The 23,096-nt window shown below is 34.2% G+C and overlaps 1 protein-coding gene and 2 long non-coding RNA genes across 4 annotated transcripts; 2 read left to right on the forward strand and 1 right to left on the reverse strand.

Moving 5' to 3' along the window:
* Positions 1–13,945: 13,945 nt before the first annotated feature.
* On the reverse strand, positions 13,946–17,686 carry LOC141616759 (uncharacterized). The gene is made up of 2 exons (XR_012531037.1): positions 17,339–17,686; positions 13,946–14,240 (listed from the first exon to the last, which is right to left on the reverse strand). It is a non-coding gene; the product is annotated as an uncharacterized LOC141616759 (long non-coding RNA).
* Positions 17,687–18,442: 756 nt separating this feature from the next.
* LOC141621806 (putative 1-deoxy-D-xylulose-5-phosphate synthase, chloroplastic) lies at positions 18,443–20,494 on the forward strand. 2 transcript variants are annotated; one of them, XM_074438021.1, is made up of 4 exons: positions 18,443–19,059; positions 19,636–19,755; positions 19,867–20,031; positions 20,420–20,494. In XM_074438021.1, exons 1-4 carry the CDS (start codon positions 18,991–18,993, stop codon positions 20,462–20,464), a joined length of 399 nt encoding a protein of 132 aa, XP_074294122.1. In that variant the 5' UTR covers positions 18,443–18,990; the 3' UTR covers positions 20,465–20,494. The 2 variants fall into 2 exon arrangements, 1 of the variants encoding a protein (XP_074294122.1); XR_012532686.1 differs by lacking the exon at positions 20,420–20,494 and adding an exon at positions 20,168–20,221 and having other exon boundaries at positions 18,455–19,059; positions 19,636–19,768.
* A 43-nt stretch (positions 20,495–20,537) lies between these two features.
* LOC141621807 (uncharacterized) lies at positions 20,538–21,372 on the forward strand. Its single transcript, XR_012532688.1, has 2 exons — positions 20,538–20,689; positions 20,814–21,372. It is a non-coding gene; the product is annotated as an uncharacterized LOC141621807 (long non-coding RNA).
* The last annotated feature ends 1,724 nt before the right edge of the window (positions 21,373–23,096 follow it).

Genomic DNA, 23,096 nt, shown 5'->3' on the forward strand with positions numbered 1-23,096 from the left:
GCATTGAGTGGGAGATATTATTGGACAAGAGAATTGGTAACGCACGCTTGTGTCAGACAAGTGGTAGATTGTTGGAGTAGTGTCTTCCACAATGAGTGCGTTTACATAATAAATCTTGTAAAAGGAATATCAGGGATTTATATTATTTATTTGTTAGTTGGTCATCGTTAATCGGTAATGATTGGCTGACTAGAGTTTGACATTACTGTCGTGTGACAGTGGTGATCAGCTGGCCCCTTTAGGTCACACCTATAGGATGATGCCCAAATTGGATAAATTAATTATTTGTATGAGATACGATACAATTAATTCCTTGTATTCATTGACTTTTAATAAGTTGTGTGAATGTATTATTTGATGACGGGTTATGAACTCGGGCCAAGAGGATTTATTATTTAATTATGTGATAATTAATTATTAAATATAAATTAGAATTTATTAATTAATTGTTAATTAATTAAATTTATATGATATATGTATAAGTTTTGAGGTAAAGATAATTAGCTATTTTAATTTGCAAGAGGTTGTAAATTTAGCTAAATGGGGTAGTATTGACACAATATATGTTGATAAAATGGTCTCATGATTACTTAATAGTTAAGTAATCATTAGTGGTTAATTTGTATTATTTAACTGTTAAATAATTAAATTAATATTTAATTATGTAAGATAATTAAATATAAGACTTATAAGCATTTATGGGACAAATGTCGAAAATCGAAATGGACCAAAATATTACATGTGGGTTGACACTTGTATAAGATAAGTGTAATTACATGTGGCATAACCCACTAAGAAATGTTTAACTCATTTCTTTACATTTTGTTCTCTATAAATACTCCACTATTTACACTCATTAGATGATTTTTTTGGAGACCAAAAAATCCTCAAAATAGACCCTTGGTCGTGCCATATTGAAGAGAAAAAGAGAAAGAAAAAAAAAACTTATTTTCTTCATATTTTCTCATCAAAAACTTGATCAAATTGTTGATTATCATCAAAAATAATTCACAAAACTATAATATACATAAACTAATATTATTAGTGTAATAATATTACATAGTATACAAGGTTATCCTACTAATTATCTAGTTAGTAATTATTAGGATTTTTGGGTTTAATCTTGGGTGCATCCAAAGAAGATTACCTAAGTTGGTAATTTGGTTTTTGGAGGATCATCCACCAGCTATTAGCTCAAGAACAACATCAAGGAAGGAGTCCTTGAGTTGTGCCCTTTATATTTCCATCATCAATGTAAGGAAATTTCTCTTAAATGGTTTTTACACCATTTTTGTTATTTTTCTTTGCATGCATGTAGATTTAGACCATTACATCAAATTAATTAGTAATTTTGATTTCATAAGATGAGTATAAAATGGTCTAAATGACTAACAGAAAAGACCAAAATTTTCTTCCAATTTTTCAACCCCTTTTCATGTAGAAATGAATGGTATTTATAGGCAATGAATATGTAAACAATTCATGGGAACATGCCATGTGGTGTGGACAAAATAGTCAACAAAACAAAACACAAGTAGTCTCCATTTACATGGTTCACATGGAGACTCTGGATCCATTTTAACTTTCCATATTTGTCCCACAAATGCTTATAAGACTTATATTTAATTATCTTACATAATTAAATATTAATTTAATTATTTAACACTTAAAGAATACAAAATAACAAATAATGTCCACCCAACTTAGAAGTATTATTAAACCATTTTATCAAAATAAAATGTGTCCCATAAAATTCTATTAGCTAATATTACAACTTCGTGTAAATTAGAATAGCTAATTACCTTTGCCTCATAATTTATAAATACGTACCGCATAAAAATTAATACCTTATTAATAAATAATACGAATTTAGTAAATTAACTTTTAACTACCAAATGATATCTTATCCAAATAAGATATAATACTTATTACTTAATTATCGCATAATTAACAAAAAAATATATACCACTTCCAATTAAACACACTTGACTATATGTAAGTCAATATATACAATAACTAATATTATATATATATATATATATATATATATATATATATATATATATATATATATATATATATATATATATATATATATATATATATATATATATATATATATATAGGGTTGAGATCCTATGAGAACCTCCTTCCTATGAGAAGCGTGAGAACCCCAGGTTCAGAACTTTTGTATCAAAAGTACAACAATATTATACTAAAGGTTCAGAACTTTTGTACCAAAGGTACATGGGGCATTGGATAAGACAATCTCAATCAATCTTTTTAATATTTTGTAGATTCTTTTAGTTAATTAAGAAATCCTCTCAAAAATGAATATTCTCATTAATATGGAGTACCATGAATATATCAAGAATTTGTTAGAAGTGTATTACTCCAAATTAATATATAAATTTTCAATTTAAAATGGAAGGGGACAAAATGGAAAATCTTATCGCAAGAGTAAAGAACATTGTTTATAAAATGTCTGGTATCAAGTAATGATTTATAGGAATGGCAATAGAATTTTTCAGAATTGGGAATCATTAGAATGAAGATGGTATCTGGCTATATGGTAAAATGGTATAGTGCACATGAGCCGAGCGAATTGCCGAAGGATATTCAATGTGAAGTTCATTACTTTTCATCCCATTATTATCCATCGTATAACAAGCAAGCTTTTAAAGCATTAAGCCGACTTCAGGTATAGTGCACATGAGTCGAGTTAGTAACATCATAAATCAATTAATATTTGCGGAACTACTAATGACCTTATAACTTGGATCACCTTACTGCTTTGATCACTTTCAGAGGTCATTTAGTCCATCAAACCTAATACCTAATTTGTTTTGATTAAATTTAAATTGTAATGTATCAGTTACACCCTTTATCATGTTGGGGGGCATCTTTTTGGTGAGTTAGCATGGAATTTAGTAGTGAACTTGCGAATGTGGATGAGTTTGTCACTAGGTCAGATTGTGTGAGACCTTATTTATCTCATTAATTATCACGACGTTATACTAAAATGCGTTTTTTAGTTTGTGTAAGACAATTTTTCCGTAATAAGTATTTCTTTATTAGTTATAACATTAAAACAGTAAAATGTTGAACTTATAATAACGTTGTACCATTAGTACAAAAGTTCTGAACAGTTAATATAATACTGTTGTACCTTTGGTACAAAGGTTCTGAACCTGTGGTTCTCATGGTTCTCATATGAAGGGGGTTCTCATAGGATCCTAAATCTATCTATATATATATATATATATATATATATATATATATATATATATATAATATTAGTTATTGTATATATTGACTTACATAATTAGTTAACCTTCTTGGGCTCCTTCCTATAGGTGTGACCTAAAGGGATCAGCTGATCACCGCCATCACACGACAGTAATGTCAAACTCCAGTCAGCCAATCATTACCGATTAACGATGACCAGCTGACAGATAAATAATAAATCCCTGATATTCGTTTTACGAGATTTTAATATGTACACGCACTTATTGTGGAGGACACTACTCCAACAATCTCCCACTTGTCCGACACAAGTGTGCGTTACCAATTCCCTTGTCCAATAATATCTCCCACTCAATGCAAGATGTCTTTCAGATCTTTCTTGCACGTGATCTTATCATAAATTGGTTTCCTCGATCAGGAAAATGACTGTCTCACCGGATAATCTACTATAGATTTCATCCGAGCGTGGCCACGCATTTCCAGTCACCTCTCCTCGAGTGGCCTTGAGATAAAATATGACATAAATGGACAATCTCGTTGACCTATTTTCTTCGTTCGATACAGATCACAATGACCCAGTAAATGCTCATCAGCCTCCTTTTACGGCACGACCTAGAACAAAAACTTAAGCCACCGGAAAACCGCACCAACTCCGACAAATAGTCGCTAGTCAAAATAATTAACTCGAAGGAATAATTAGAAATCCTCGCCACGACCCAGCAACAAAATGACTCTATAAACGATCACTTTCCGACAAATTGTCTCACAATCTGCCTATGTAATCGACCAGCCATCACTATGACCATATGACAGTCGAACTTGTCATCTATCGCCTTACAATCTAGTCACTCCGAGACGTCACCTCATTAAGCAACTAGGGACAAAATACAATGTTAATCCAGTTCATTTTAATAGGGTTCGACATTGTCACTACAACCTATTTGGACAAAATAAAGTATTTAAATTCAGATGTAAAACTGAATACAACGATAAATGTAATTATCATATATGAAATAATAAATACAATATCTTAATTATTACATATCACATAATTTACAACAGTTCTGGCATTCGTCTCAATCCCATCGAAATTACATGACTATCATGTTTAGCTTGAGACAATGGCTTGGTTAAAGGATCAACGATGTTGTCAGCTGTCCCAACCTTACAGACTATAATTTCTTTCCTTTCAATTAAATCTCTAATTACATGAAATTTTCTAAGTACGTGTCTAGACTTGTCACTAGACTTGGGCTCTTTTGCTTGAAACATTGTCCCACTGTTATCACAATATAAAGTGATAGAATCCTCGGCAGTTGGAACTACTTTCAGTCCTTCTAAAAATTGCCTAATCCAAACAGCTGCCTTTGCAGCTTCGGAGGCTGCATTGTACTCAACTTCCGTTGTAGAATCAGCAGTCACAGACTCCTTAAAACTTCTCCAGCAAACCGCCTCTCCGTTCAACAAAAAGACAAAACCAGCCTGGGATTTCAAATCATCCCTATCGGTTTGGAAACTGGCATCCGTATAACCTCTTATACGTAATTCAGATTCTCCTCCAAACACTAAGAATGAATCCTTAGTCCTTCTCAAGTACTTCAGAATATTCTTGACGGCTATCCAGTGACTCTCACCTGTATTTTTCTGATAACGACTCGTCATACTCAAAGCATACGAGACGTCAGGACGGGAACACATCATAGCATACATGATTAATCCAACAGCGGAAGCATAGGGAATCGATTTCATGCGTTCAATATCCTTAGGCTAAGTAGGACCATGTGACTTACTCAGAGTAATCCCGCTGCCTATTGGTAGAAACCCTCTCTTGCAGTTTTTCATATTGAATCGGTCAAGAATCTTATCGATATAGGCTTCTTGACTCAAAACTAATATCATTTTGGATCTATCCCTATAGATCCGGATACCCAAGATGCGTTGAGCTTCTCCCAAATCTTTCATTTGGAAATGATTTCCTAACCACTTCTTGACAGAAGCAAGCATATCTACATCATTCCCAATGAGTAATATGTCGTCCACATAAAGAAGTAAGAAAACAACTTTACTCCCACTAAACTTCATGTATAAACATGGTTCCTCAACACTTCGAGAAAAACCATTCTATTTAGTAACATGATCAAAACGATGATCCAACTCCTTGACGCTTGCTTAAGACCATAAATGGATCTCATAAGTTTGCATACTTTGTTAGGATTTTTAGGATCCACAAAACCTTCAGGTTGTGTCATAAACACTTCCTCTTCCAGAAACCCGTTCAGGAAGGCAGTTTTGACATCCATTTGTCATATCTCATAATCATGAAATGCAGCAATCGCTAACATTATCCGGACAGATCTAAGCATAGCAACTGGTGCAAAAGTTTCATCATAGTGTAAAACATGAACCTGGGTGAAACCTTTTGCCACCAATCTAGCTTTGTAGACATCTTTATGTCCATCCATGCCGATTTTAATCTTAAATATCCATTTACACTGAAGAGGTCGAACATCTTTAGGTAAGTCAACCAGGTCCCATACCTGATTATCGTACATAGAATCCATTTCGGATTGCATGGCTTCGATCCATAGCTTAGAATCAGAACTAATAATAGCTGCTTTGTAGGTCTTAGGTTCATCACTTTCCAAAAGTAAAACCGCATAGTCACCATCTTCCTCGATAACACCAAGGTATCTATCAGGCTGGCGACTAACCCTCTCTGACCTCCTTGGTTCGGAAGGAACAATAACTGATTCAGACGTAGAAGGAACATCTTCCTGTACCGTTACATCTGTTTGTGGCTGTTAAACTTCATCAAGTTCAAATTTTTTCCCACGCTGTCTTCTAGAAATAAACTCTTTTTCTAAAAAGACAGCTTCACAAGCCATAAACACTTTGTTCTCGTTACTATTTTAGAAGTAATATCCACAAGTTTCCTTCGGGCAGCCTACAAAAATACATTTGTCAGAACGAGGTGCAAGCTTATCGTCAGACTTGCTCTTGACATAAGCATCACAACCCCATACTTTCATGTATCGCAAATTCGGGACCTTTCCTTTCCATATCTCATATGGAGTTTTGTCAGTTGCTTTAGTGGGACTTTGATTAAGTGAGCGTATAGCAGATAAAATGGCAAAACCCCAAAATGACTTAGGTAACTCAGTTTGACTCATCATTGATCGGACCATATCTAATAAAGTTCGATTTCTCCTTTCAGCCACACCATTCAGCTGTGGTGTGCCAGGAGGAGTTAACTGGGATACAATACCACAGTCGTTAAGGTGATCTCTAAAGTCATTGCTTAAATATTCCCCACCACAATCTGATCGTAATGTTTTATTCTTCTTATTTAATTGGTTTTCTACTTTATTCTGAAACTCTTTGAACTTGTCAAAAGCTTCACTTTTATACCTTATTAAGTAGATATACCCATATCTACTCATGTCATCGGTAAAAGTAATGAAGTAGTCATAATTGCCTCTAGCAGTGACTGTCATTGGACCACATACATCGGTGTGTATTAAACCCAACAACTCATTAGCTCGAGACCCTTTTCCTAGAAAAGGTGCACGAGTCATCTTGCCAAGAAGACAAGATTCACATGTACCAAATGATTCAAAATCAAAAGGTTTAATTATACCAGTCGACACTAGTCTTTTAATTCGTTTCTCGTTAATGTGTCCTAATCGACAATGCCATAAATAAGATTGATCGGGATCACTGATGTGAACATTATTTGCACACATTTAGTCCCCTAATTAAACCTATTTTGCATACTATTATAACATTTCATGACCATTTTATCTGTCAAATGCTTTCTATTTTGCTTTCCTAGTGCATTTTATATGTTTTATAGGAAAGGAGATAATAAGGCGGAAATTCCCGTCTTTCATGCATATTTGGAAGCTTGTTGATGATATTTGATAGACTAAGTATGAAGAGGAGGCAAGAATGATGACCAAGGAAGTAGAAATAAAGAGTATATAGAGGCATTTTAGGCTTAAAAGCAAAAAGAAAGAGAATAGCAGCCCAACCCGCGTGGGTCAAGCTTATCTGGAGCGGGACACAGCTCAACCCGCTCGGGTCAAATTCAACCCGCTCAGGTTCAGGCTCGGGATGCTCATTTTCAGCACGGTACGAGCGTATTGGTGGACATGAAGATTTTCCTTGCTACGTGATCCACGACCCACGCATATTTCTTGAAGACTAGCAAAAGGGAGACTAGCATCTCCCTTTGAGAGGAGCATTTCCCTACTCAACACTTAGCAATGCTATTTACTAATCTACCCTTACTTAACCTAATGATGTACCACTATATATACTTCATTTGTAATAATCAAACAATCAAGTTTTCATTAGATTAAATCAATCCTTCTTTAGATTAGGTTAAGCTTTAATTAGGAGTAGATTAGAATAGATTATCTTTAATCTTTCCATAAAAATTACACATTAATCTTTCCTTAATTATTGTTCAAGTTTATTATTGAGTAATTCAAGTTTATTATTGGGTAATTAGAAGATCATTTGGGTTTATTGGGAGATTGGCAACCTTCCATCAATCATCAAGTACTTCTATTATTCTTTGCATTATTATTTTGGAATCTCCATAGGTATAATTCTCTTAATCCTTGTTTTAATTATTGTTAATCTTTCTTACTTGTTCATCATGTTTTGCCTTGTTAATATGATTTACAACCTTGCTGGCATGTTAAACTTGATAATGAGTGACTAGTCTCTTAGCTAGGACTAATGGGTAATTAGGGGAAACCAACATGGGGATTGATTCATGCCTAATCTAATATGTTCACATAATTAATTTGCTTGCTTGTTGTGATTTCAACTTATGCACATGTTATGTTTGATGAAATGCGAGCCTATGAATCCTTGATTTTTTTACCCATAACTTACCTTTTCAATGAGACTTGTAAGACATAAACCAACTCGAGTCTCATTAGACCATGCATATAGTTGAATAGGAAGGACTAAGTCGACTTGTAGGTGTTGTACAATCTAATCGATTCGGCTCCGGGACCCAAACCTTCCTAGGATTGTAAGATATAAACCAACTTGATCCTATCACAACAATAATTGCTTGCTTATAATTGAGAACATGTTTGTATGATCAACTCCCATGAATCCCTTATGAACCCATGATATCCTAGCATTTTTAGTCATTTGTTTACATTTCTTAATTTTGTTGCTTGTTTACTTTCCATTGCTTCTATTAGATTAGAATCATCAACCCATTACAATTGTGACAAACCCAAGCACAACTATAATTAGATTGAATAATTTGAGTACCACCGTCCCATCGATCAACCTAGACTTACCACTAACTAGTTGTTTGTTGAGAATATAAATGTGTTTGATTGAGAGCTCCAATGACACTCTCATCAAAATGGCGCCGTTGTCGGGGACGGTGTTGTGTATTTGAATTGTTCTTTTGTCTAGTTTTAGTTGTGCTTCTTCTTGACGAATTTTTGGTTCCTTGGGAATTTTATTTCTTGTACTTGTTCTATTTCATATGTTTAACATGTCTACATTCACTTTTTGGCAATATAAAAATGAGTCTTTTGATAAGTATATTGTAGGATTTGAAGATTATATGACTCATGCTTGGCATCATGGTTTTACTCCTTCAAATTATGAAGCATGTTGTGTTGTTTATAATGGCATGAACCTTGAAACCCGCAACTTGGCATTTCAGTTGAGTGGTGGTAGGATTTGTGACATGAGTTGTGAGGAATTTTGGGAATTTGTTGAGTTCATGACCATCCATTATCTTAAGCAAATTGTACATGACATATATGAGAGTGCCAAGGAAGCTATGGAAGCAATAAAAGCCACATTTCAAAACTTCATTGAGGAAAACTATGAAAATAAGATTTGTGAGGATGAGAAACCTTCCTATAACCTTGAGCCAACCTACTATGCCCACAAAATTACCCCACCTTGGGAAGATGGAGTGCTAGATGAGGAGAGTGATGATGATGAGGAGTACATTCTTGATTGTAAAACTAATGCTTGGATGCCGTCATCCTACTCTTCTTGTGTTTCAATGAACTCAATCTCCACGGAATTTGATGATAATGGGCAAAGTGAGAGTGATATGGATGTGAGCTTGAGTGAAAACTCACCCTTTGAGGATGACATATTAGAGGGAGACACTTGTGTTGAACTTGGTGAGCCTTGTTACGACAACCCCTTTGATAATGGACCTTGATGGGATGAGGAATATGATGAGGACATTTGGGAACCCCAAATAGACACCCTTAAAATCACCTTAGATGATAATGAGACTACTTGCATCGAATGTGGTGATTTTAACCGTTTGGAGGATAAGTTAAGTGAATTTCTAACCAACTACCCATTTCATGTTCCTACCATCCATCACATCTCTTATGATTTTTGTCATAGTATTCTTGACATGCTTGTTCTGTCTCTTACTTGGGCATTATTTCATTGCATAATCTTATGTTGTAATCCATGCCTATTCATGTCCCACTCCCAAGAATTTGACCGACTTCTACGTGCTTTGAGTGCTAGTGATAATCTTCCATGAAATTGTTTATTGATAATCTTTGGTTTGATGGAGTTCCCCAATAACCATTAACTTGTATATATGCATTTAGTGTAAATTTGCATTCATTTAATAAATTACATGAGAGATGAAAGGGAGGGATCTCATATTTTAATTGAGCTTTTTGAAGGAAATTAATGAAATTGAGAAGATGGAAAATGTAAAGAAATGAAGAAAATAGAGAATTTGGGCTTGTGAGCAACTTTGTTATCATTAAAAAGGTGTTGGGACGAAATTTCTCAAAATATGCTCATCCCGAGTCCAATCCGCGCGGGTTGAAAGACAAGAAAAAGGGAAAAAGCTCCTTGCCTGAGAATCCGAGCGGATTCTGGAGAAAATGCGCGTCCCAGAGCTTCAACCCGAGCGGGTTGACCCTGAAATTCATCTTTTTCTCTCATTTGGCTCGTGTCATGGCTATATATGCTTCCTATCTACCATCTTCATCTCCAACAATGATTGTAAGAACCCTTTTTCTTTACCTATCTCTCATGTATAATTTGCATTGTAATATATCTCACATGATTAGATTAGTTTGCATTATATTATACCTCACATGATTCATGTAGATAGTTGCATATAGATTAAAATCCATGCATAGTCACTAATGGCCAACTAGAAATAGTGTTTAAATCGGTTTGGGGAGGTTTGATCATAGGTGACCATAGTTTACTAGAAATCATGCATCATATAATATAGTTTAGATTGCATTCATTTGTTATATATGTCATATAGAATTGCATTTAGTTAGAGCATGCATTCATTCATATCATTTCATTTATTCAAAAATTCAAAAAAACATGTACTTTCTTTTTCATTCATACTCCTACATGTACATTGAGGACAATGTCCAAAATAAAGTGGGAGATGGGAATTTATATTCCAAAAACGATAAAAATTGAAAATTTTTGAAAAATACAAAAACATGTATTTTTATTTCATTAATCATAAAACCATAAAAATTTGAAAAATTCAAAAATCCAAAAACATGTTCATTCCCTTTATAGTATATTCTTGTAAATATTGTGTTTGTATATATTGTGCTTGTTCATCCTTTTTCACTTTGATCGACTACGCCACATCCGAGACATGAGGATATTGAAGACCGCATGGTATGATCTTTCCAATCTCCTTTTTCCTCTTTATGTTGATGACTATGTGGCTTTATTTTGATTGATGCGGTATAAACAATGTAATTATAGGATTGCATCTAGATTATTTGGCATACTAGTTGGTAGAATCATATGCATTAGGTTGTAGAAATGTTAGTTGCATCATGACATATAGTTGCATTTAGGAAAATTTTGTGAAAACATCTATTTGAGAATTTTGACAAGTGTATATAAGGCCCTTGTAGATGCTTTTTCTTCTTAATACTTTGCTTGTTATAATACTTGTAAAACACCCTAGGATGTGTCATGCTAGTATCCTTTGACCCATGGATTAAGGCCTAGTCAAGAGTACCTTGTGGTATGATAACTCCTTGGCTACCGTTTATTCTAAGGTGACCCTTAAAACCATGCAACCATCATCCATATTCTACCACATTTTGTCATCAAAGGGAATGGGCACAAAAATTGTTCAAAATTTGAGTTCAAGAAATAAAATGAAAAGTCAAAAAGTTTGCAAATTGCATCAAATGAAAAGAGGAGCAAAAATAGACTCCTATGCTTTAAAAATAAGCACCCTCACTGCAAATGGGGCGACTTTGAAAATGTTCAAAAGAAATGCAAAGAAAAGTTGAAAGTTGTCAAGTATTGAAATGCAAAAAATCAAAAGAAATGACAAAAAGAAAGTGTTCTCAAATGTTATATGCCACAAGAAATTGTGGGGGGGGGAACCACAACAAAAGCAAATTCCCACATGAAACTCAAATACTATTGATCCCTTTTCCATCGTATGTAGAGAGGGGACGACCCTTCTTCTTGTCTAGGCAAGAAGGGGAATTCCGCGATCCTCCAGTGTTTCTAACACCATAGGGAGTCTATTTTTGACAAAAGCATTTAACGATTGAGGACAAAGGTACCCTAGCTTGACACAACTTGGAGGTGATTTATTGGTATCCTTCTAGGCTTAGTAGTTTGAATATGATGGAATGTGTACCCTTAGATTGCTTCCCTTGTAGATAATTTCCGCCACTTAGATGAGGAAAGTGGCTATTCTTTTGTAGATGCATCCATTACTTGATTTTGTGTGCTTTAATGCTTGAATGTGTCGCCATTTTGGCAAGCCCCACCTTGCCTTGCAAGAAGGCATCCTACCTCATGGTTGTCTTTTTGTGAGTTGAAGGGGCGGAGCTAATTGTCTCACATCGGCTATATTAGTAGGTTAGTTTGAATAAGGGTCCTAGTTTTTGTCACCTCATTACTCGGGACGAGTAAAGGTTCGGTTTGGTGATATTTGATGTGAACATTATTTGCACACATTTAGTCCCCTAATTGAACCTATTTTGCATACTATTATAACATTTCATGACCATTTTATCCGTCAAATGCTTTCTATTTTGCTTTCCTAGTGCATTTTATATGTTTTATAGGAAAGGAGATAATAAGGCGGAAATTCCCGTCTTTCATGCATATTTGGAAGCTTGTTGACGATATTTTATGGACTAAGTATGAAGAGGAGGCAAGAATGATGACCAAGGAAGTAGAAATAAAGAGTATATAGAGACATCTTAGGCTTAAAGCAAAAAGAAAGGGAACAGCAGCCCAACCCGCGCGGGTCAAGCTTATCTGGAGCGGGACACAGCTCAACCCGCTCGGGTCAAATTCAACCCGCTAGGGTTGAGGCTCAGGATGCTCATTTTCAGCACAGGACGAGCGTATTGCTGGACATGAAGCTTTTCCTTGCTACGTGATCCACGATCCACGCATATTTCTTGAAGACTAGCAAAAGGGAGACTAGCATCTCCCTTTGAGAGGATCATTTCCCTACTCAACACTTAGCAATGCTATTTACAAATCTACCCTTGCTTAACCTAATGATGTACCACTATATATATTCCATTTGTAATAATCAAACAATCAAGTTTTCATTAGATTAAATCAATCCTTCTTTAGATTAGGTTAAGCTTTCATTAGGAGTAGATTAGAATAGATTATCTTTAATCTTTCCACAAAAATTACACATTAATCTTTCCTTAATTATTGTTCAAGTTTATTATTGAGTAATTCAAGTTTATTATTGGGTAATTAGAAGATCATTTGGGTTTATTGGGAGATTGACAACCTTCCATCAATCATCAAGTACTTCTATTATTCTTTGCATTATTATTTTGGAATCTCCATAGGTATAATTCTCTTAATCCTTGTTTTAATTATTGTTAATCTTTCTTACTTGTTCATCATGTTTTGCCTTGTTAATATGATTTACAACCTTGCTGGCATGTTAAACTTGATAATGAGTGACTAGTCTCTTAGCTAGGACTAATGGGTAATTAGGGGAAACCAACATGGGGATTGATTCATGCTTAATCTAATATGTTCACATAATTAATTTGCTTGCTTGTTGTGATTTCAACTTATGCACGTGTTGTGTTTGTTGAAATGCGAGCCTATGAATCCTTGAATTTTTTACCCATAACTTACCTTTTCAATGAGACTTGTAAGACATAAACCAACTCGAGTCTCATTAGACCATGCATATAGTTGAATAGGAAGGACTAAGTCGACTTGTAGGTGTTGTACAATCTAATCGATTCGGCTCCGGGACCCAAACCTTCCTAGGATTGTAAGATATAAACCAACTCGATCCTATCACAACAATAATTGCTTGCTTATAATTGAGAACATGTTTGTATGATCAACTCCCATGAATCCCTTATGAACCCATGATATCCTAGCATTTTTAGTCATTTGTTTACATTTCTTAATTTTGTTGCTTGTTTACTTTCCATTGCTTCTATTAGATTAGAATCATCAACCCATTACAATTGTGACAAACCCAAGCACAACTATAATTAGATTGAATAATTTGAGTACCACCGTCCCATAGATCGACCTCAACTTACCACTAACTAGTTGTTTGTTGAGAATATAAATGTGTTTGATTGAGAGCCCCAAAGACACTCTCATCAATCACCTGTTTTGAGTCTTTTATTATCTAAATGATAAACATCGTTGCAACTGTCTAGAATATAAATACCATTGATTGAAATAGCTTGGCTATATACAGTCCCATTAAGGGAAAAAGTATAACACTTGTCCTTGATAACAAAAGAAAAACCTTCTGTGTCTAACACAGATACTGATATTATATTCCTAGACAACGTCGGTACAAAATATCAATTATTAAGAAACAACTGCAACCCAAAAGCTAAATTAATTATATAGGTTCCTACTAAGACGGCAGCTACTTTAAATCCGTTTCCTATTCGTAGATCAACATCACCTTTGTTTAGCTTCCTTATGCTTTTTAGGCCCTGCAAGTGATTGCACAAGTGAGAACCACAACCAATATCTAATACCAAAGTTGTATTTTATGCGTAATTTATGTCTATCATAAAAGATTCGGTTGAGAAATTATATGTTGGCTTCACAATGACAGCTTTGATGTCATCCAAGTACTTTGAGCAATTACGCCTCCAATGTCCCTTGTTATTACAATAATTATAAGTATCTTTGAGAGGATTACCCTTTTTAGGCTTAGGCTTGGTAGAGCAACTCGCAATTGCTTTACCTTTACCCTCCACCTGTACGGGCTTCTTACCTGCGTTCCTCTTAAACTGCTTCTTCCCCTTCACATTGATCGCAAGTACATCCCTCCTCGTACTCCCACTCAATCCCATGTCCTTCTCTGCTTACACAAGCAGATAATGGAGCTCATGTAAACTTTTTCTCATGTTTGTCATATTATAAATTACCCTAAATTGGGTGAATTCTTTGACGTGAGAGAGAGAGAGAGTGGAGCACTCGGTCCACCACAAGCTCGTCGGGGATCTTACATCCCAACCCCTCTAGAGTTTCCACGTACTCAATCATTTTAAGTACGTGTGAACTCACAGGTTGTCCATCTTTGAGGTTAGCCTCAAAGAAACGAACTGCAGTATCATGTTGTATTATCCTCGGGGCATGAGAAAACATAGTAGAAAGCCTCGAGAATACTTCATGTGCATTACAGAACTTGACACATTGCCTTTGTAAAGCAGAATCCATTGAAAAAATAAAAACATTTGTTATTGCAGCAGATTTCTTTTGATAATCATTAAAAGCCTCCCTTACATCGGCAGTGGCCCTAGAACTAGGTGAAGGGGGAGAGGGATCGACTAGGTAGCATAATTTGCCATCACATGCGGCAGCTAATCGAGGTTGTTCCTCCCAATCTTTAAAATTACTACCGTCGGCTTTCAATACATATTTGTCCATAAAAGAACGAAGCCATGAATCTCTAGCTATAGTGACGGTTTGACTAGTAGAAGTCATCGTGATTACTACAAAGGAAATAAAAGGAAAGATTAACATTTATCGTTTAAATATTTTAACTTGTGAAACTATTTTAACAAGTTCCTATTTATATAATGATCTCCCACTGAGTTATATAAATGATTCCAAGATCTAATTTTTATATAAATACGGGCACGGTGGACCGATTCAACCCATATTTATATAAATTTGGTGAGTCAACAAGTTTGACTGATTCTACTATTAGAACTCTTGGTTGACGGATTTTCTTAAAATCTATCTTTTAGCCCCAGAAATAAATATGGGCACGGTGGACCGATTAAACCCATATTTATCCCGTTGAGTTCAACCAATTTTCACGCGTAATAACGTTTATTACCCTACTTACCCAACGTAAAAAGAGTGTACCTCGGTGATCCGAATCTACCTCTAATGAAGAAGGGATTCATAGGTGCTATTATTTGGTAAGGCTAATCTCAATTTTCAATCAAAGATGAGAGATCTTATCAATTTAATTGTCTATCACTTTTAAGTGAACAAAATTGGTGAATGCAAGACAATTAAATCGATAACAACAAAATAAAACATGTAGTGACGATTTGGCATGAATGCATAAATATAAGACAAAAAATCCTAATATGGCCAACTAGTTAATCTAGTTAACTTAAACTATTACACTTTGGAAACCAACTCCTTGGTCCCTAGAATCTTCATAAAAATGGCCTCCTTCTTTTGGATTCGGAACGCCTTTCCGAAAACGCCGTCTTCATGAAAACTCCGTCTTTAGATGCTTCATTTAACTACTAATAATTGAATTACATAACAATTTCCTATTATACAATTTGTAATAAAAATAAAATAGAAACTATTAATTAACTACAAATTGGGCGCTACGAAATCGCAATTAATTACAAAACAAATCGATATTCCTTTACATTACGGGAAATACCAATTTCTACCTATGGCCATATTAGGAAAAATTACATAATTAAAATACTAAAAACAATTCATCCAAATGAATAATAAAAATGCATTATGTAAAATGACATGCCAAATCGTCTAACTTACCAACAACGATCATTTGAGCTTGCTTTGACGGAATTTTTTACCATTAAAATTCCATAATCAATTCTTAAAACAATTTTAAGATTTACTTATCATACTAATCTTTTCTAATATCAACATAATTATTCTCACTAATTATCTTGCATTTATATGGGATTAAAACATAAATTATAACAAAAAGACATAATAATTCACAATTATTATGGAAAAATTCCATTTAACTAAAATATTTATGGAAAAATAAATTTTAAGGTTTTGTACATTCTGGTCTTTCACCAAAATGACATGCAAATAAAATGTTTTGGTTTTAAAATTTATTTAAAATAATTTTATAATATTCTCTATAAAACGGCAATTTTACGATTTAATTCTAAATCAAATCATAAAAATTGAAACAACTTTAAAATGAAATTTTGTACATTTTGGAACAATTTCAAGGAGCAAAAAATCCAAAAGTACCATTATTTACCAATTTTTATCAAATAAAAATCAATATTTATTTGTAAAATAACCATTATTTACCAATTTTTATCAAATAAAAATCAATAAACTACCTAAATTAATCACATTAATTTAAAGTTTCTATTTTCTCATAAATAGAACATGCATGTGGTTATTTATAAATAAATATGCATAAAATTAATATGCAACATAATTTAATTAACTCTTAATTAATTTTAGTGCATTTTTACTCAATTTTATGCCATTTTAAATCATAAAAAGTGATTAAATATTACAAAAATTAAATTTTCGTCCCGTATCATTTTAAGACCATATTATTTATATGCAAGACCATATTATGTGATAAAACTAATTTTAACAACAAAATATCAAATTTTATTAATTTATCTCATAAATTACTAAAATCGTCTTAAGACTACATGCATGTATGTAATAATGCTCTGATACCACTTGTTAGTTATTTAGACCATATAAAACTAATCTTATGATATAAAAATTACTAACTAAATTTATGTAATGGTCTAAATCTACATGCGTGCAAATAAAAATAACATAAAGATGGTATAAAACCATTTAAGAATGATTTTCTTACATTGATGATGGAAATATGTGGGCACAACTAAAAGACTCCTTCTTTTAGTTGTTCTTGTGCTAATAGATTGTGGATGATCCTCCTAATCCCAAATCACCAAGAAAGGTGATCTCCTAAGGATACACCCAAGAATTTGCGCAAGGACTACCTTAGATTACTAACTAGGTAAACTAAGTAGTATTTGTATATATATATATAAATAAGTTAATAACAAATATTGTTACCTTAATAATATTTTTAGTATTAATTTTATATGTGTTTTGGGATAAAAAGATGAAGAAATTATGAAGAAAAAGATGGTCTTATTCCTCTATAAAGGACCGGCCAAGAGAGGGTGAAAAGACCAAATTTTTCTTCCAATTTTTCAACCCCTTTTCATATGGAAATGGATGGTATTTATAGGCAATGAATATGTAAACAATTCTTGGAAACATGCCATGTGGTGTGGACAAAATAGTCAACAAAACAAAACACACGTAGTCTTCATTTACACGGTTCACATGGAGACTCCGGGTCCATTTTGACTTTCGACATTTGTCCCACAAATACTTATAAGACTTATATTTAATTATCTTACATAATTAAATATTAATTTAATTATTTAACAATTAAATAATACAAATTAACAAATAATGTCCAACCAACTTAGAAGTATTATTAAATCATTTTATCAAAATAAATGTGTCCCATAAAATTCTATTAGCTAATATTACAACTTCTTGTAAGTTAGAATAGCTAATTACCTTTGCCTCATAATTTATAAATATGTACCGCATAAAAATTAATAACTTATTAATAAATAATACGAATTTAGTAAATTAACTTTTAACTACCAAATGATATCTTATCCAAATAAGATATCATACTTATTACTTAATTATCGCATAATTAACAAAAAAATATATACCCATCCAATTAAACACACTTGACTATATGTAAGTCAATATATACAATAACTAATATATATATATATATATATATATATATATATATATATATATATATATATATATATATATATATATATATATATATAGGGTCGGGGTCACGTACGAACTAAAGTTTAGTACGAACCGTACGAACTAAGACTCTGACACTATATTTCACGCAAGAAAGTCAACAGCTATAATAAATTAACCCCTTTTCCTTTCCTATTCCGTACTCCCACGACCTCCCTTCACTCTCCTCTCTCATCACATATCCTCACCTGTTGTCGCCGCCGGTGGCGAGATACGACGACACCGGCTCATCACAGGCGACCAGTGTTGGCGCATCTCTCCTAATAATTTATTATCCCCATCCACCACCACCTGACGATAGCCACCATTGCCTGATGCCGGCGTCACCGTCGACCACCCAAAACTCGGAGAAGCGACGGCCACCTGCGTCACTACTATTGTCATTGTCGGCCACTGCGCGCTTCTTTTCTTCTCCAATATACATCCCTATCAATTCCTAGATCTAGCAATAAAACCGACTTCTATTGACGAGGTGGTGTTGGTTGTGATTGGGCGGTGATGGTCGTAGTGACGAGGTGGCGGTGGTTATAATTTTGATGAGGTTGCTGGTTGTGGATGGGGAAGCTTGTGGATGTCATAGGCGGCATTTGAGGTGTCTGGTGATATATTTTGTGTCATCAGAGTTGTTCACTGATGTCTCTGGTGCCATCTGAGGTGGCCGTTGATATTGTCGGTGGGTGGATACACAAAGTGATGCTCCAGGTACACATAATTCTACTCTAAGATACACAAATCGACAAGTGTATCTGAATGTATAATAGATGTATCTAGACTAAGTAATATGTGTATCTAGGTAATGTTAAAAAAGATTGCATCTTTCTGTTAGAAATGGTGTCGCTGCTTGTAGTTCATGGAATTTCATTGAACTTCTGCACAGCAGCTGGTGCGAATTATAGACTCATAAGCTGTTAAGAATCTTTGAATTTAAGGGCTTGTAAATCTTGTTTTAACTTATAGAAAACGCAATTGTCTTCGGCTACTAGTGTAGACAATGCTATTTTATTGCTAAAAGGTTAGCTGCAAGATTCGTAAACGAATACCTTTTTTCGTTTCATTCATCACCGTAAATTAAGGTTCTCTTACAAGGATGCATCCACATATTTTCTGGAGCCGATGTTGGCGTAGTTTCTACATTTGAAACTTCTTGTTGGGAGAGGGGAAGGGTTTCTATCCGAGATATTCCAAAATGAGACATATATATCTCCTGCACCATGAAAGGTTATTTCTTGATAGCAGAGGAAATCTTCTTTTATACAATGGTTTTTTTTTTCACTGCAGAGTTATGTTGGAAGAATCACAGCTTTAAGTGATAAGAGTGAATTTTCCTGGGAGGAAATGCCTACTCCTATACTCGATATGGTTGAGAACCCCATTAACATGAAAAACTTGTCAACTAAGGTTGAAAGTCATGGTACCTGTTTCTGTTTTATCCTTTCAGTGCTCCATAACATTTTAATTTTACAAAATGACTTCTAAAATATCTCATTGGCTGAAATTCCGGTGCTACAGGAGCTCAAACAATTAGCTGATGAAATTCGCGGGGAGCTTTCGCACCTGGTATCAAAAGGACAGAGAGCTTTACAAGCTAGCCTACATGTGGTGGAGTTGACTGTTGCCATTCACTATGTTTTTCATGCACCAATGGACATAATCTTGTGGGATAAAGGAGATCAAGTAAGATACCATAAACTTGATACTTATTATTTATGGTTTCAGCAGTATGGAATGATGTGGGAGCCGGGAACGGGTTGAATAAAAAGAGTGAAAACTACTCTTAATACATGTTCTTTTCCTTGACTATTTTTCTTAGACATATGCCCATAAGTTACTCACTGGAAGGAGATCCCTGATGAGTACACTTGGGAGAAGAATGGACTTTCCGTCTCTACAAGTCGATCGAGAGTGAGTTTGATCCATTTGGCTCAAAGTCATGGATGCGAAGATCTCTCTTTGGACTTGGTAGGTTTTAGTTTGTTTTTTTGATGTGTTACTTTCTCGGTAGAACAAGTAATCTTGTTTGAACACGCAATCATTGCCTAAATCTATGTTTTCTTGACTTTAGGATTTGCCGTGGCAAGAGATATCAAAGGAAAAAGAGAACGTGTAGTATCTATTATTAGCAATGAAACAACCAATACTGGTCGGGTTTATGAGGCGATGAATAATCTTTGGGTATTTGGACTCCAACTTATTTTGGTGATTTTAAATGACAGTCGTCACTCTCTGCATCCTAAGCTTGATGAGGACTCTAGGACACCTATTTTTGTCTGGTTCGCGTTGGGAAAATATTTAATATATATATATATATATATATATATCCAGTTATGTAAAGGTATGTATCTAGACACTTAAACGAGTGTATCTAGCTAGTTAGAGATGTATCTACTAATTTAAACTTTTTTCCTTATTATGAGAACGGAGTGCACAAAAAACTAATATTTTTACCAAATTTAAAGATTTCAGGTCAGAGATGTCTTAGTCGGAAGAGTGTGAGTCCGTCAGTGATGGAATCAACGTCGCATGGTTGAAAGTACTGGTGTCATGCTGAGCTATGATTTGGCGTCGTCAGATCTGCAGCGAGTTAGGGGTAGCGTGGTACACTGATATGGGAAAAAGGAAGAGTAAGCTCCGCAGCGAATGTATACTGATTGCTTCTCAGCAGTTGTGAATAGTTGGAAACATGTGAATTTTAGCAAATAAAGGTGTGGAAATCAATTGTTAGAATTGTGTACAACCATAAGTGTACTACAATATATACTCATTTGCAGGTGATCTGGATTCATAGTCACTGTTAATGTGGCCCACGATATTCGAAAACACAAATACACAAATATTCAATGGCCAACTCGTTTATATGATGACTACCAATCTTGATGGATGTTTGTTGCTAATTCTGGATCTAGATTGACATTTGGAAATCAAGTTAGGAAGATGCTTTTAGTACCCTACATAAACATAATTCTGTAAAGAATTGATAATACTTCCTCTATTCTGGTCATTTGTCGTCTTTTTTCATTTTTGGGTGTTTCAGTTAATTATTGTTCTTTTTATTTTCAGAATGAACTTGATGAAAAATTTGATCACTTACACTCAATTTGGTCCACTTGTCATTTAGTAATTGGTCATCTCCTCTTTCCTTGGTCTTTGTGCCAAAACGAAAGGACAACAATTAACCGGACGGAGGGAGTACTTTTTTTAATTGCAAACTTAGAGAGTAGTCCATTTATTGGAGGGTAAGCGTTAAATTAAGTAAAGTAGAATAAACGTTAATGTTGGTAACATTTGAAACATGTAGAGTATCATGTGTATCTAATAAGGTGACGACGTGTGTCCATAGAGTTTTAAAAACGTATCCGGAGACAAAAAAAAATGTATCTAAAAGCAAACAAATACAAAAACATTACTAACAAACACATAAGAGTAACCCTATACCATTTTCCTTATTACGCAAACGATTATTTGGGAGAAACTTACATAGCTATGCGGAGTGTATCCAGCAAGTTAAAGGTATGTGTCTAATAACTTAGATGAGTGTATCTAGCTAGCTAAAGGTATGTATCTAGCAATTTAAAGGAGTGTATCTAGCTGCCTAAAGGCATGTGTTTAGAAATTTAAAGGAGTGTATCTAGCTAGCTAGAGGTATGTATCTAGCAATTTAAACGAGTCTATCTAGTAACTTAAATGAATGTATCTAGCTAGCTAAAGTTATGTATCTAACAACTTAAAGAAGTGTATCTAGTTTGTTAGAAGTATGTATCTAGCAACGTAAAAGAGTGTATCTAGCTACCTAAAGGAATGTATTTAGAAATTTAAAAGAGTGTATCTAGCAACTTCAAGGAGTGTATCTAGCTACCTAATGGTATGTATCTACCAATTTAAAGGAGTGTATATAGCTAGTTAGAGGTATGTATCTAGCAACTTCAAGGAGTGTATCTAGCTACCTAATGGTATGTATCTACCAATTTAAAGGAGTGTATATAGTTAGTTAGAGGTATGTATCTAGCAACTTAAACAAGTGTATCTAGCTTGCTAGAGGTATGTATCTAGCAATGTAAACAAATATGTCTAGTATGTCAAAGGTTTGTATCTAGCAACTTAATGAGATCAAACGAGGGAAAATGGTATCCTAAATGTAAGACGAGCTTAGAGTAGACGTGTTCACCCCAACTCATACTAAGCATTAAGAACTGTAACACTAAATCAAGATTAATTAGTTAGTAGAGTCACAGTTGCATAAAAAAATAGATTCGATCAACACTAATATTTCCAATAACTAACAAAATCAGGTACTCAAAATGTTGCTTTTTGCACTACCTCTAGCAAGTGAAGAAGGTTTTTTTTGTAACTTTATTTGTGATTCAAATAATCATGGAAAATGCTAAACAATATGAAATCAAAAAAAACCAATAGAGGAATAAAATGGATCTTATCAAGCTTTCAAAAACTTACAAAGTACACTGAAATGCACCATTATCTTACACAAATTGCAGTAATATAATGCAAAACAGACAAAAATCCACTCGGATGAAGCAGAAGAATTTGTGTAAAACGGGTTTTCTATAACCGCTTTTTAAAAGTTTGTTTCCAGTTCGACACAATATTAGTGTAAAATAACCATTCGTTACAAACACCAACAACATTCATCTTCTCATCCAACCATCAGTCTACCACCATGCCTTACCAGACTCACTGTCGCCGCTCGCCCCTTAACCAGAGAGTCGCCGCCGTCAAACCACTCA

The sequence above is a fragment of the Silene latifolia genome, chromosome X, assembly GCF_048544455.1.
Source record: "Silene latifolia isolate original U9 population chromosome X, ASM4854445v1, whole genome shotgun sequence".
Taxonomy (NCBI): domain Eukaryota; kingdom Viridiplantae; phylum Streptophyta; class Magnoliopsida; order Caryophyllales; family Caryophyllaceae; genus Silene; species Silene latifolia.

Excerpts from the sequence above, each read along its gene's own strand:
- LOC141621806 (XM_074438021.1), top strand. The coding sequence starts at position 18,991 with ATGTCTCTGGTGCCATCTGAGGTGGCCGTTGATATTGTCGGTGGGTGG. Across the intron at positions 19,756-19,866 it reads TGAAAAACTTGTCAACTAAG|GAGCTCAAACAATTAGCTGA; the intron begins GTTGAAAGTCAT and ends CCGGTGCTACAG. Across the intron at positions 20,032-20,419 it reads TGTGGGATAAAGGAGATCAA|GATTTGCCGTGGCAAGAGAT; the intron begins GTAAGATACCAT and ends TCTTGACTTTAG.